Below are 16369 nucleotides of genomic sequence, written 5' to 3'. Positions count from 1 at the left end.
TCTAGAGGGTGGCAGTACATGGCCTTGGTACATATGGGATAGGTGCAAACTCGAGTGATGAGGCTGGACTTCCCAGTGTTTTGTGGTGAGGACCCAACAGGCTAGTTTAAGGTACAACAGTTCTTCAATTTCCATAATACCCTATCGCAACACAAGTTAAGGTTAGCTTCATTTCACATGCAGGGCAAGGCCCTAGTGTGGTTTCAAGACTTAGATGAGTCTGGGCAGTTAATTGATTTGGAATAATTTGTGAAAGCCTTGCTTGTTAGATTGGCCTTAATTGTTATGATAACCCCATGGAGGCCATAACTAGGTTGCGCTAAACTGGGTCTGTTGAAGGCTATAAGACCAATTTTTAGTCACTTTCAAATAGGCTCATGGGCCTATCAGATTATTATAAGCTAAGTTGCTTTTTGAGTGGTCTTAAGGATATAATTCGTCTTCTAGTATAAATGTTTAATCCATCCACCCTCATCTCAGCCTACAGCTTGGCGAAATTACAAGAAGAAGATTTGGGTGTCAACAAAAAGCTTGTTAAAAGTCTTGCTAACCTTTCTAATTCCATTGAAATTCCCCATCCCAAACACTTACTCCCTCTACCTAAAGACCAAAAATATCCCAACAAAGCCACACTTCCCATCCACAAAATCAACCAAACACAAATGAAAGACTGTAGAAAAAGAGGCATTTGCTATTACTATGAGGCCAAATGGATCCCAGGTCATAAGTGTCAAAAGCCCAAGCTATATCTCATTGAGGAGATTTATGACTCACCTGAGACAAAGGTGGTCAGGTTTGGGGAAAAGGATGGAGAAATGTTGGATGTCATAAACTTAAAGGAGACACTAAAAACCTCCTTACATGCAATTAATGGGTGTTTAAAACCTAAAACTATAAGGGTAAAATGAAGGATTGTGGACTTTTGGGTTGTCATACTCATAGATACAAGCAATACCCATAAATTTATTGACCTAGCTGTAGTAAGAAATGCTAGATTGAGGATGAATGTGACTGAGAAAGTATTGGTAAAAATTGTTAATGGTGAACAAATTTCTAGTGAGGGTAGAATTGAGTTGAATGTGTGCATCCATCACATCAAGTTCATATCAGAAGCCTATATGTTGATGCTTGCAGGCTGTGATTTGATCTTGGGAGTAGTTTGGCTCCAGACCTTGGGATCCATTCTATGGAATTTCAAGGATTTTCATGCACTTTGAGATGGCAGAAAAACCAATATATTTGAAGGGATTGTCCAATTCTAAATTGATTGAAGTGGGTAGGATACCTAAAACTAATTGTGGAGGAAATAAGGAAGTGTTGTTACACCTCTTGGAAGCTAAGAAGAATGACCTTGACACCTCACCCTCACTAAAAGACCAAATTAACCAATTTTCTAATGTCTTTGTTGATCCACCATGCCTACACCCTCATAGATCCCAAGATTATGCAATCCCAATGATACTTGGAACCAGACCAATATCAGTGTGACCCTATAGATACCCTTACCACCAAAAGGATGAAATAAAAAGGATTGTGAAGGAACTCCTTTCCATTGGGTGATTTAGCCAAGCCAAAGTCCCTACTCCTCATCAGTCCTACTAGTTAGGAAAGCTGATGGGACATAGCGCCTTTGTGTTGACTATAGAGCCTTAAACAAGGCCACTGTGCATGATAGGTATCTTGTACCGGTTTTAGAGGAACTCTTGGATGAGTTGTGTGGATCTAAAATATTTTCAAAACTAGACCCTAGATCTAGTTATCACCAGATTAGGGTAAAAACTAATGACATACCTAAAACTGGCTTCAGAACTCATGAAAGACATTATGAGTTTTTGGTCATGTCATTTGCCTTGACCAATGCACCATCTACCTTCCAAAGCCTAATGAACCATATTTTTAAACCCTTCATTAGAAAATTCATATTAAATTTTCTTACAACATCATAATATACATCAGATATGAAAATGAGTATGTACTGCACCTCAAAACATCACTGGCCACTCTTAGACAACACTAGTTGTGTACCAAGATGTCTAAGTGCAAATTTGACAGCCCTAAAATAACTTATCTAGGGCATTTTATCTCAGCCCAGGGAGTTAAAGCTGACCTAGAAAAATTGAGGGCTATGCAGGAGTGGCCTCAACCCACTTTTGTTAAATCATTGTAAGGATTCGTAGGCTTGACTAGGTATTATAGGAGGTTTATTAAGGGGTATAGAGGTGTGGCTGCCCCCCTCAAAGAATTATTAAAAAATGATGGCTTTAAGTGGTCTAAGGCAGCAAAAAAAGCCTTTACTAATCTCAAACAGGCTGTGGTACGTCCCCCAATTTTAGTATTACCTAACTTTACTCTTACCCTTTGAAATGAAGTGTGATGCATCAGGGAATGGTGTGGGAGCTATCCTCATGCAAAAAAAGACATCTTATTGCCTTTTATAGTCAAACATTATAAGGGAGGGCCCTAGGAATGTCTACATATGAAAAAAGAACTATTTGCATAGGTTTTAGCAGTGCAAAGGTAGAGACCTTACCTCCTAGGGAGGCCATTCATAGTGAAGGCAGACCATCAGAGCCTAAAGTTCCTACTGGACTAGAAAATAGGAAAAATAATGCAACAAAAATAGGTGAGCAAACTAATGGGCAATGATTTTGTGGCGGAGTATAAAAATGGTTCAGATAATAGGGCGGCATATGCCCTTTCTAGGACATGAGAGGAAGAGGAACCCTCTAGCATCCTAATTATGATTTTTATACCTACTCTAAAATTGTTAGAAGAAATAAAAGAGTAATACAAGGAGGATGCAGTGGCCCAACAGTTGTTGGAAAATGTGGCCAAGGGTATTGCCAATCCTAAATACTATGTAAAGGAAGATATTTTGTATTACAAGGACATATTGTATGTGCCTAGGAAGCTTGACTTCAGACTTAAAACGTCTCCATCTGTTGCACAACAGTCCTATTGGGGGTCACTCGGGTTCTAATAAAACCATCTAAAGGTGTTGGTGGTCCGGTCCGGTGATAGACCAGTCCATCATTTTCCCTAGACTAGACATTCATAGGGACTGGACTAGACTGGTAGCCATCATTCTAGTCAATCCGATCCAATTTTTTTTTCTTTTTTTTTTCTCGAAATAAATTAATAAAAAAATTTATTTAAATTACTAAATTAAATTTAAGTGAATTATTAATGTAAATAACTAACTCATTAAAAAAATATTTTATAGTCAATGATAATAAATTATATGAAAATTACATCATTAACTTATTAATTACTATATAAAATAATATATTAAATTATTAAAAATATTTTTTAAATATATATAGGAGTTCGGTCTGGTCCGATCCGGTCCAGTCCAAAATTTATAGACCCCGGAACATGACTAAATGGTTTCAATCCACATTTTTTAGGATTGAGACCGAACCAAATCCAATCCTGCCAGTCCGGTTAGTTTTTTTGGTCCAAACCGACCGATGATCACCCTTAGTAGGGTCAGTAGAGACTTCTATTGACCAGGGCTTAACACTGAAGTACGTAATTTTGTGAAGGGACGTGATTTTTGCCAAATGGTTAAATCTGAAAATTCTCTACCAGATGCCTCCTACAACCCCTATATATTCCTTCAAAACCTTGGACCCATATTACTGTGGGCTTCATAGATGTACTTCCCAACTCCTACTCATTCAATTGTCTTTGGGTTGTGGTTGACCGCCTCACCAAGTACAATCATTTCACCCCACTATCTCATCCCTATACAAGCTCCTCATTAGCACATTCATCCCTCGAAAATATATTCAAACACCATGGCATGCCTAATTCTATAGTATCAAACCGAGACAAAACCGTTACTAGTAGGTTCTAGACTGAATTGTTCAAACAACAATGGGTTGAATTGGCCTTCAGTATTGCATATCACCCTCAAACTGATGGCCAATCTAAAGCAGTAAATAAAACCCTTGAGACTTATGTTATTTTGTGGGTGAGAGGCCAAATGACTAGACCTTATGGATCCCTCGTGCAGAGTGGTGGTACAACAACACCACCCATTCCCCTACTTGGTTAACCCCTTTCAAAGCCTTATACGGCTGCCCCCTTCCTAGGTCATTGAATTACTCACTAGGGTCCTCGCTGGTTGAAGCAATAGACGCCTTTCTTCATTCCTGCGAGCATATTAAACAACTTTTGAAGCAAAACCTTCACAAGGCACAAAACAGAATGAAGAAATGCTTGGATCAGAAAAGGAAAGAGAGGAAATTCACGGTAGGGGACTTTGTGTACTTGAGGCTCCAACCATTAAGGCAGAACTCATTAGTACAGCACTGGGTGGAGGAACGAATTAGTATAGTGGCATGCCACCTGAATCTTCCTGAGACCTCCCTTATCCACCTAGTGTTCCATGTCTCCTTACTAAAAAAGAAATTGGGTCAATCAATTACTCTCATGCCACAACTATCTCCAGTGGACTCCAAGGGACTCTTCAAGCTAGAGCCAGAGGAGGTTCTCAATCGACGCCTTCAACAAGTCCATTGACACCCTTTGATTGAGATCTTGGTTTGATGGTAGAGATAAACGACAGAAGACGCTACCTGGGAGCCCTACCAACACCTAAGAGATTCTCGCCCACACCTTGTGGGTAAGGTGTTTTGGATGAAGGGGCAATGTCACGAAGCATTTGGAAGCTGAAGTGGACTCTAATGAATTTGGCAAAAAGCTCTGAATGTGGATTGTAGTTAGAAACAGGGCTTCTGTCGTTTGGGCTAAACATACTGGAGCAATGCTACATATAGTCCCCGTTTTGGAGACTGCAATATAGGCATATGCTATTTCATCTTTAAAAATTTTTAAAATTACTAAAATATCCTCTTAAAATGATGTTTTTTCTTTTTTAATAAAGGACCTGCACATATAGTCCTCAAGTGGGCACTGCAAATAGAATTTTTCTTTTGTAAATTTGCTATAGTTTGTTACCACTTTCTGCCTATATGGTTTACGACAATGATGAAAATGAATTATGAATATTGAATGCCTAAAATCTCTTCTTTTTCTCTCTCTTCTTTAGAGGTTGCTCACCTTCAAGGTGAGCCTACGTCTTCTCCTTCCCTGTGAGTGTAACCCAGTATTTGGTCAGCCTCCCTCACACAGGGATGAACAGCCATGACTATCAAGCATAAAATACTTTTAATACATATCCATGATTTAAAGCAACGAGAGTTGAATAAATTCGGTTTAAGTAATTCAACTTCCTTCCCATTGCTAACTTGGAATTTTCTGTTGCTGCTACACAAGGATAGAGATGCATTACTGTATAAATGAACACCTAGGAGAATGATATTTTTTTATTTGGTGCTCGACTCCAATCAAATAAAAGTTCAGTTTCAAAGATTCAGCCATTTTTTGTAATAAGCTAAAAGGACTTCTAAGGGCGGGCAAAGCTCTCACACACATGCACGCACGTGGCAAGCGTTCCTACAATAATGTGTATAAATATGTGTTTGTGTTTCTATTTATGAACCCGGCCGAATTTGGCGAACAAAGTATCTATTTTGTGATACTGTAAACCAAACATACAATTGGTAAATAATGAGTTATGCATTGAAAGAGAATGGACTGGCCTTCAACATGTAAAACGCATGCTTAAGAAGCAGAAGCTATCAGGATTGCTGGACTCATCCTGTTTTGTTCTCCACGTAATACAAATATAACACTTTATGGGGATAACAGGAAGCTCAACTATGCAGATGGGCAATTTGGTTGTAACCTAATACAAGTTAATTGCATAGCCTGAAGGCTTTATACGTCATTAATAGAAAACCAGAGCCAGGAACAATGGTATCTGCAAAGAAATGAGACACAGGCCAACTTAACACAACAAAAATACCAAATCTTCTTCTTCCGCAAATATTGACAATGAACTATGAAGTCGTAAGAGAGGGAATCTCCTCCAGAAGGCAAACCAAAAGACAATATTACTACTTGGTATTGACTCAATCCAGTATAAGTCAAACATCATCTTCTAAAATCCCTTCATAGTTTGCATTACCCTTACAGAGATGACCTATTGGACTGAAGGTAATCCACTGAAGTCCCTTCATAGTTTGCATTACCCTTACAGAGATGACCTGCTAGACTGAAGGGTAATCCAAAAGCTTCAGATTAGCAACCAGGAAGAGCTGCCTTTATCTTTATCTTCCTACCAATTACGGCAATAGCATTTTAATTTCATCTTCGCCTGTATGCTTTTTTGGGATATTGGCTATCTAGGATATCTCCAAGAGTTGCTAATGCATCTTGGAATTTACGGATTTTGAGAAACCCCCTTATCATAGAAACTTCACCGTCTGAGAAGCTGGCTTTCTCCATGACCATATCAACAAGCTTAAATAGTGTGTCCTCCATGGATAAAGCACAAAGTCCTTCAGCCAGATACATGAATGATGAGAATTCAGGGATAAATCCTTTCTCCATCATCTCAACCATAAAATCAACAGCTTCTCCAATTGGTCCTCCACCATTGCAAAGCCCACGACATACAATTTTATATGTTATAGCATCTGGAGGGTCCCCCTTCTCCACCATTTCTCTAAAAAGCATCATGCCCTCTTTTGTTCTCTTTCGTTTGAATAGTCCTTGAAGCACAGGATTATAAGCCGGAGGAGTCAGGACCATTCCTTTCATCTGAACAGTTCTGATAAGCCTATTTGCAACCTCAATTCGACCTGCCCTACACAGGCCCCCAATAAGAGTCCCATAGGTTACAATGTCTGGTTCACAGCCACTTGAGGTCATACTTTGAACTATATCTGCCGCCTTTTTAATATCGCCGGCCCTGCAGAAGTACGTGAGCAGGGAATTGTAAGTGAACTTGTCAGGCTTCAGTCCTTCCATTATCATCTGGTCCATAAGCTGAGCAGCCTCTTCCACCCTCCTGCTCTTACAAAGGCCATCAATAAGGCTGTTGTAGGTCAGTGAATTTCTTGAAACCCCTAGGAGTTCCATCTGATCAAACATCTCCTCTGCATCCTCAATTCTCTCGTTTTTGCAGAACCCATTGATCAAAGTGTTGTATATAACTACATTCCGTGCACAGCCACTTGACTCCATTTCTTTAAGCAGGCTCAAAGCTTTCTCAAGTTTCCCTAGAGAACAAAGGATGCCAATCAACATATTGTAAGTGTATTCATCAGGTTGGCACCCTTTATTCTTCATCTCCTCAAACACTTCCATTGCAGTTCTATGATTACTGGTCAAGCAAAGACCTTGTATCAGAGAGTTAAAAGTACAAACATCAGGTAACATTCCCTTGCTCATAAGAACACGAGCAAGTTCAGTCGCCTCTTTCACTCGGTTCTCCTTACATAATGTGCTAATTAGAGTGTTGTAGGTGACAGTGTTAGGGGAACAATCCCTCGAAACCATCTGATTGAGAATTTCCACAGCCTCTTCAGCTTCACCCAATTTACACAACCCAGAAATCAAAGAGTTATATGTAAATATATCTGGATCAAACCCCTCTTGAAGCATTACATCCATAACCTCTAAAGCATGTTTGGCGTGCCCTGCCCTGCACAAACCATTAACCAATGTATTGTATGTAAACTGATCCGGACGGAAGCCCTGACTGGACACCTCCTGAATAAAACTCAACGCTTCCCCAATCCTACCCTCTTTACAAAACCCATTAATTAAAACATTAACTGTCACACCGGTACATGGGCACCCAGATTCCACCATCTGTTGTCTAAGTCTCAATGCACCACTCATATTACCTTCCTCAATGTACCCCTGCATTATCGTAGTGAACGTCCTCTCATCGGGTGATAAACCATAGCTTGGCATCTCTTCCATCATCAAAATGGCCGGCCTAATCTGATGGGCTTTACAAAGCCCCTTTATCAATATATTAAATGTAGAAACGTCCGGCTTAATTCCTCTACGAACCACACTTGAATGCATGTTTTCAACCAGTTTAAGCTTGTTACCATCAACAAGAACATTCAACACGAAATTACAAAAACGCGTGTCGGGTTTTAACCCAAAATCATCTTCCATCATTTCCACAACGCCAAGAACTTGATCATATAATTCAAACTCGGCGTAACTTTCAATAAAAATCAAGAAAGTACCTGCGCTAATCTTACAGCCCGCGAGCTTCATTTCTTCCAAGATACTTGTCATGGATTCGAAAGACCCCGCCTTTCCAAGTTTACGAAGAATTTCTTCGTATACCGACGAGTCGGGTGTGAAATTGGGCTGCTTTGAGGCCCATTCGAATATGCGAAGTGCTGAAGACTCGTCGCTCTGGCGACGGAGGGTGTCGAGGAGTTGCTTTGGGGTGAAGTCTGGAAGGAGCTGAAGGGTTGGAGTTGAATTAGGGAGTGGAGAGGGGACCGTGAGTTGCTCGTGGTGTTGTGCGGAGGCGAAGGATATGAAGAAACAGGAGGTGGGTTTGCGAGATAAAAAGAGGGATGATGGGTGTTGGTGGTGGTGGTGGTGGTGGTTGTTTATGGTATGCGGGATAGGGAGAGACCATGGATAGGAAGACAAAGCCATTTGGGCAATTTGACAAAACATGTAACGGCGCCAGGAGAGTTTCAATTTTAAGTGCCAAGACGAAGCTGGGGACTTCCAGTAGATAGGATTTTATTTTTTATTTTTTAATGTAAAATCCGAAAAATACTCAGTTTGTAATTGTATGACGGAAACGGCCATAGCATTCGGTAACCTTCGGGTATCAAACACCTCGTCGTTTTTGTGTACGAGTAATAATACTGGTAAAAATCCCTAATATTATCAGTATTATTTGAATTATTTATGTGGTAATAATGAATAGATTGATTTATTAATGTGAAATAACAGAGTCTAGAATTTTCTCCCTTCAGTCTCTTCTCTCTCTGCGACAGTTCACTTCTTCTCCCAACTCCATTTTTTTTAGTTTGCTCTAGCAATTATATTTTATGGTCTAGGGTTCCCAAATCGTTTTCCTTAGAACCCGAAGTACTTTCTTCGTTTTTGGTTCTTTTTTTTTTTTTGGAAAATGGGGTGGATTGAGATTGAATTTTCCAAATAAATAAACCTTGATATGGCATAAGGAATTAACTCAAAGGAAAGAGAGTTTTGGTAGATATTCATGGTAAAGCTGGAAACTGCACCATTCCCACTTCCAAGCAGCAGGACAACCCTTCAGCCCACAGAAAGCCAGCAAAACACCGGTGAGCACTGAAAGTAGAATTGTACCAATTTTTACGGAATTAAAAGGAATATGTCATAATACCTAACGCTAGGCAGAAATCCCTCATCACAAACAAGACAAGGATTACAATTCTACTGACAATACAAACTTAGAAATCAAACTGGCTATTTACAAAGCAGCATCATCACACACAATATCTCAAACCAAGTCATTGAGGCTTATCAACATACCGTCAACAAAAATTTGCATGTGGCATCCACTTAGATTTTAGTCCATCAAAACTAACTAAACCAACAAGGCGAATACTTATTTATCCACACACTGTCACAAAAGATGGGATATATATCCAACAAGAATGTGACTCACGAAGCTTCTCCAACTGAATAGTGCACCTCAGCTCGTGATTTCTGACGGAAGCTACTTCCACAATAGGAGTTGGAGTTGCCAACTTCAAAATTCCCAAATTTATCATGAACTTTGGAGGCTTTGCGAGTTTGTTTCTTGTCTTTGCGACCGCCTCCTTGTGAACAGTTACCCTTCTGCCCCTTTTTCCCATTTCTCTTTTCATTTTTCTTGTTCTTAGACTTCTGCAAGCTCTTGCTTTTGACGGAGTGCGAGACTGATGTGGGCGTTGGGTCATACACATCAGGAGCCCATTTCACTGTCAGTTTCTCCCGCAGAACCCCTTCTTTCCCACGGCTACCTTTCAGAGCAGATACAAGCTTCAAAGGAGTCTATGATATTGAAAGATCCAAGGATAAAGTGCCAAAAGAAAGGGGAAAAATCAGTTTACAATGAAACCTGGGGAAGCTGAAAGCGTATCAAAATACGTACCCAATAAGCAATTTTTTTTTAAACGCACATGATTCTGCCACGTCTCACACATTTGCAATCTATCGCTAAAACAAAATGCAGCCAAAATAACAAGACAGCAAAGATTATTGGGATAGAAAATTGAGAGCAAAAAGAAAAAAGAAAAAAGAAAAGAAAAACACGAGGTGCTTGCATGTACACATGTACATATACACATGCTCACAACACAAAAGACGGCTCAGGGCAAGGGTCATCAAAAGTGACACCCACAACAGCAAATGTGCAGTCATATTTCATACTTCTAACTGATAACAACAGGGTATCCTACTAGTATGGCAAAGGTGAGAAACTTAGAGCTGGACGATCGAAAACACAGAGCTATACCAACAATGATAACTTACAGGCAAAGATATAGATCGTGAGTATGCTTGATCCTTGGTTTCCTCAGAAAAAAGGCCCTGTAACGCTCTTTCAGTTTCCTCATCTGAAGAACTAGCAAGCAACATCATATTTGATGATGGAAAGGTTTCACACTTGATTAAGTGCTTAGAGGAAGTAGCTTGGCATGTTTGAGCCTTTTCACAGAAGTCTTCCTCTCCCTCATGCCCATCAGATGCAGATTCTGTCTCCTGAGCACCTTGGATATTTAATGACTTATCAAGAGCATCTCCAAGGACATTTAAATCGCAAAACTGAGCGTCCATCGACAAAATGAGGTTCTACAAGCATAAAAGGCAGAACATGCACATTAGAAACAAAACATAGAGATATACCCCATTCCTGTAAAGGGACGAAAGTAGAAATCTTGAATCTCAAAACAATTTCTAGTAACAGCACGTACAAAAGTATGTTCTAAAGTGTGTTCTTAAATAAAAAGGGGGGGAGAAGTACTAAAGTTCTGCATGCGTATGGAAGAGAACAAAAAACTCATCATATAAAATAAATTAATTCAACCAACAGAAAATATTAAAATAAATTAGGATAAAATGCATTAATTCCCAGCGGCATGAATTGTTTTTAATGACAATCTCGATCTGTTTACAATTTCTATAATCACACACAATGTGACATTCGAACACTCTCTGTCCTTCCATTAAATTCACTAATAGGATTTGTCGTGTGAAAGAATTTATAGGCAAGTCACTCCATCCTCGCTATTAATTATTTTAATCACCACCACCCCTCCACGCCGCGATCTGCCAAATCTTGACCACCAATGTCAACAACAGCAACACACCAACAGCCACCCACAACAAGACATCAAAAAGAAACCACACAGTACCAATTAGCCCAATCCTAACATAAAACATATTAAAATTCAGAGAAAATCAGGAAAGAATAAAGAAAAAGAACCAAGCAGAGTGACCAAGTTGGGCAGAGCTCTGGCTAAAGCTTCTTAAGAAATAGCTCCAACCAAACGTGTACGTGAACCTTGACCTATAGTTGTTGGCAACCCATATCACCAACAGCGAGCAAGGAAACCATGTGTTTTGCAAGCAAATGGCAAGTGAATGAGTGGGAAGGCGTTTTCTGGGTTTTGACGGAAGTATAATGGTCGACTGCCCTCCTGGACAACGAGAGAGCTTTAACCGCTCTCCAAGAGATGCAGCTTGGTATCTGAATTGACTGAAGGCCAGTATTTAAGGTTTTAGTTAGAAAAATTGAAAAACCAAGATATCACATCACATTGGAAACAATACAAACTAAAGGAGTGGAGGTGCATCGTACCCAATAAGTTACCCCGAACAATCCCATTGTGGCACATAAAATGTAAAATTCATATCTACGCCCCAGGAAAAAAGTAATAGTGATGAGAAAATTAGTAATATTCCATCAGAAAAATTGATCGGTGTTCAAGATCGGATGATCTACAAGTAATGTTGACGGTACACGACAATCACGCTTAAGAAACATTTACATCACTCCCAATCTGCGGTTTTACATTTGATATAAAAAAAACACAGAATTCGTAAAAGTAAAAATAGAGACTTTCCAATGCACGCATTTAATAACATTCTCAGAACATCCCTTTTGATATAGGTAATAGCATTATCAGAACATAACATTAATAATTTTCGAAGTCATAAAATAAAACAATACAGAACAAGAGAATCGGATTATTATTATAAAGATTCCTTAATGTAAGGAGTTTAAAGGTTCTCATCAATGCTCACGGCGGTCAAAATCCTGGTCTTAACACATATCAGGTAAAAGCATCTGCGGACAAGAAACTAAATATGCATCGAAAATGAACTGAAGTTAACAAATAGAAGTACCTTATATGATTATATCAGAGCTACGGCAAACTTGGAACGCGTATTTAGAATTTTACCAAAAAGCTACAAACTTCCGCAATCGTTATCCCCCCAAAACCAGGGGAAGCAAACTCTCAAATCCTCTCTCGATCTGCGATTCACCGAAAAAGTAGATTGCAATCTCGTGCAGGCCACAAAGAGACGAGAAAACCCCAGGAAATATCACTAAAGAAGAGGAACTTTAAGCCGCGGGGGGGGGGGGGGGGGGGGGGGGGGGGGGGGGGGGGGGAAGGGGGGAAGAACCTAATGTTAACTAAGATTACCACGCCGATCACTCTTTTCGAGACGTTTCAGACGATGAGAAGACGATCCACCGTGGAAGGAAGTCAAGGAAGGAACGAAAGGACCCATCAAGAGTAGAAGGGGCACGGAAGGCATATTTGCTATGCTCTCCGAAACCCAAAACAAAAACCCTCAAATCTCTTAGCCACGATGGCGATGAATCAGAGACAAGAAGATCGATTTAGTTGCTGGGATACGGAGAAATTAAGAACGTGAAAAGGCCGGTGGTCTGAGTCAGCGAGTTAGCAGGCGATCCATGGCACACGTGAGGATTGTTTCATTCCGCGTTTTCGGAGAATGGATTTGCAGATTTGGATCAGATCAGAGAAACGGAAGATAAATAGCACGGTGTAGGAGGGGTGGATTTGTAAATTCAAGAAACATTTGGGTCAACTCTGTACACGTCTTCATCGCAGGGATCCCCTATTTGTCAGATGATGACCGAAAATTAATTGTGTTGAGATATTTTTAACACTTTTTAATATATTTTATTATTATTTATTATTTTATTATTAATTATTATTTATTTATTTATTATTTATTATTATTTTTACTTACTTTTCACTATTATTCAGGCTCGACCCAAAGGTCATCGTAACAGAGATTGATAGATAGATTAATCAAGAAACGGAGCTCCAGTGAAGGTCCAGGATTTGGTTTTAGTGGGGAGGAGCATAGACTGAAAGCTCCCACTCCCGGGTAACATTCTAGCCGGCCGGTCCATTTTAATTCGAACCTTATCCAAAACGACCCATCTTGTTTTTGTCTTTACAGCTCTTGCAAATTCCTCCTCTTTTTAATATGTCCATATTCTCACACTTTCTTTAACCAAAAAAAGTTGTCAGTGAATCTTTGTTCTTTTTAGAGATTTTTAAGATTTTTTGAGTAAATTATTTACACATATACGATCGTACTAGAATTACTCTTTTAATTATATATACCAAAATCTAGCTTTGCTATTTGATACCCTTTGAACATAAAAGTATTTCCAATGGGTTTTGTAAAACCTATTTTTTGTATAATTTGAAAGAAAATAGCCCAAAAGTGTATCTAATTTATCTAACCAATTATGCATTTTATATCTAGTTTCAATTTTAGTGTTACCGCTAGATATAGCGTGAACTGTATACAAATATAAACATTATTTATCTATTTTTTCTCTTTTTTTATACTTTTTTCTCCACAAAATATTAAAGAATATGATATTTAAATGATATAAAGAAAAAATAAATAAATTAATGTATGTTATATTGTAAAAGTTAATATGTAAAATAGAAAAAATAAGTTTTGACGATATATTTTAAATAAGAAGATAAATAATCTATTGTGAATGCTCTGATGCGATTTTAATATTTTGCTTGAGAGTTTTTGAAATTGTACTTTTATAGATTCTTTAGACTATTTGGATGAAAAACTATGGTGAACTTGTTCCTTAAGCTTTCTATAGATTCTTCTAAACAATCCTAAAGGTCTTTATGCGAAATGATGGGAACCTAAAAACTTAATGCGTTCTGGAAATTTCTCCAACACACATTCTTACCAACTTCTCCATTATGCTGTCTAATTTCATTGGTAGAAAGTGTCAAGACTTGGTAATCCATCTTGGAATCTACAACGACTATAAGAATTCTATAGTCTTTTGATGTTGTGCTTTAACTTGCCAACGTGTTAGACATCTTGCCACATGAGCGAAAACTACAGGTTAAGAAATCACAGGTCTTTTTACTTGCTTTTTTAGTTTTTTGTCAAAAAAAAAAAAAAAAAATTGAAATCTTCCATTCAACAAATAGAATTATAATCAGTAGCCACAAGTGGCTGAGTAAATCAGTAACTTCCTCAACGAGGGTAGTATCAACAGGTTTCAGAGCTTGCTTAGCAAGACAACGAGCAACTTGATTGCCCACACGTTTTACATGACGATTTCCAAGTTAGCATAGATGACAACAGTGTAGTGTCTTCCACAAACTAGCCCCAAGGACTCAATTCTCCAACATTCTTAATAGCATCTATGATCTGCTTAGCATCACCTTCCAATTCCATTCATGGAAGGCCAGTTCCAAAGTAGAGCATACGCTGTATATGCCCCCAAGCTTCTGCTATTGTAGGTAAAGGACAGAAAAATCTCGGTGGCATACTTGATGCAAGAACTTGACCATTAGGACCCCTTACAATAATTCCAATATCCATAATTTGTTTTGACATATCTAAAACTAAATCCCAATTAGTTTTGATTGAATACTCCTTTGGAGATTGCCAAGTAGATGGGATAACTGGGCTATGGCTAAAACTGTGCTTCTCAGCGCCTTGAAAATAACGAATTCCTGCATGTTAATGCATTAGGTTGTTGGAATTTGCCTTCATGAACTAGTTTATTACTGCAGAGCCAAATAAACCTTGCAACACATTACATGAGTTCCAAATCTAACTTCTTGAGTTTCCTTTAACATCAATGAAAAAAACTGCAGAAAAACTACCTCCAACATTCGAAAACTTCTGTAAGCCTCTAGAACTAACACTCCAAACATCTAAAAAAGATGGACATTCCCATAAACTATGAATAATAGTTTCTTCGGCTGAGTTGCAGATTGGACAGATGAAGTTTTTTTACTTGTGCCTTCTAGATAAAATACTTTGACTAGGTAGGATATCCCTAAGAGCCTTCCACACGAACTGTTTGAGTGTATTTGGAACATTTAGTTCCCAAATAGTTTGCCAATATAGACTACCTCTGTTAGTAGAAGAACTCCCCCTATCTTGATGTTGAATATTCTTTTGAAGATGGTATGCACTTCAAAAAAGAACCATTCCTAGTACCCTTCAACAACAGCTTATCATCTCCACCTAATGGACTCAAGGTAGTCAAAAGATCTCTTTGAACTCATAGGCAAATAGACCGGATATTATATTTAGTGTATGTTGATGTGCACAATTTCAATTATCTCTAAGAGAATCTCATTTTACTGTTGTTAAACATATTCTCATATATCTTGTTTGTATAAATGATTTAGGGTTATGGTATTCTAAGCACATATATTTTGATCTAATTGGTTATTCAAATACAAATTATATTGGCTGTAAAGTTGATCAAAGAAGTTATAGTGGAATATATTAATTTTTAGGTCATGCACTTATTTCACGATTTTAGTAAAACGAAAAATATATTGAATTATCTACTGCTGAGGTAGAATATGTTGTTGTAGGTAGTTGTTGTCCTCAAGTTATTTACACGAAGCATTAACTTGAAGATTTTTTAAACTCATGTATAGTTACATTCAAATTAAATGTGTTAATACTAGTGCTATATACCTTTCAAAGATCCCGATACAACATTCTAAGACTAATTGTATTGATATTAAATCATGTTCAAAAGAGTGACATTATACTAGATTTCACAAGCACACACAACCCAATTGGCGGATATTTACACAAACCTTTGTCAGAAGATAGATTATGCATAATTAGAAGATAATTAAGAATGATGCATGCTATGGATATTTGTTAACCACTTTTTGATTATCTCAAAATCACTTACAAAAACTTGAGGTTCTAAGCCTAATTTTTTAAGCTCTCTTGGTCTTCACATATTCGAATGCTATTTTTATCTTAAGGATTAGGCAATCGAAAAGAAGAATCCATCAAGAACTTCAAATTCTTATTTCCTCGTTTTAAGTTCCCTATCTTTATGTTAAACTGCTAAACAACCCATTAGATTACAAAACTCTTCTTGTTAAACTTTTCAACCCACTCGTTCTAGACTGTAATTGCCAAGAAA

At 38.2% G+C, this 16369-nt stretch overlaps 2 protein-coding genes across 2 annotated transcripts; both read right to left on the bottom strand.

Annotated features, from left to right (window-relative positions):
• Positions 1-5605: 5605 nt before the first annotated feature.
• On the bottom strand, positions 5606-8755 carry LOC122278948 (pentatricopeptide repeat-containing protein At3g53700, chloroplastic). The gene has a single exon (XM_043089173.1). It carries the CDS (start codon positions 8566-8568, stop codon positions 6217-6219), a length of 2352 nt encoding a protein of 783 aa, XP_042945107.1. The 5' UTR covers positions 8569-8755; the 3' UTR covers positions 5606-6216.
• A 555-nt stretch (positions 8756-9310) lies between these two features.
• On the bottom strand, positions 9311-12522 carry LOC122278949. Its single transcript, XM_043089174.1, has 3 exons — positions 12277-12522; positions 10402-10719; positions 9311-9921 (listed from the first exon to the last, which is right to left on the bottom strand). The coding sequence occupies exons 2-3, from the start codon at positions 10702-10704 to the stop codon at positions 9550-9552; spliced, it is 675 nt and encodes a 224-aa protein (XP_042945108.1). The 5' UTR covers positions 10705-10719; positions 12277-12522; the 3' UTR covers positions 9311-9549.
• Between the last annotated feature and the right edge of the window lie 3847 nt (positions 12523-16369).

This window comes from Carya illinoinensis, chromosome 10 (assembly GCF_018687715.1).
Source record: "Carya illinoinensis cultivar Pawnee chromosome 10, C.illinoinensisPawnee_v1, whole genome shotgun sequence".
In the NCBI taxonomy this organism is placed as follows: Eukaryota; Viridiplantae; Streptophyta; class Magnoliopsida; order Fagales; family Juglandaceae; genus Carya; species Carya illinoinensis.
The sequence above is the reverse complement of the archived record's forward strand: the minus strand, read 5'-3'. Positions and strand labels throughout refer to the sequence as shown.

Coding starts and splice junctions, on each gene's coding strand:
- LOC122278949 (XM_043089174.1), bottom strand. CDS start 10,704: ATGGACGCTCAGTTTTGCGATTTAAATGTCCTTGGAGATGCTCTTGAT. Junction 9,922..10,401: donor CACGATCTATATCTTTGCCT/GTAAGTTATCAT, acceptor TCAATATCATAG/ACTCCTTTGAAGCTTGTATC.
- LOC122278948 (XM_043089173.1), bottom strand. CDS start 8,568: ATGTTTTGTCAAATTGCCCAAATGGCTTTGTCTTCCTATCCATGGTCT.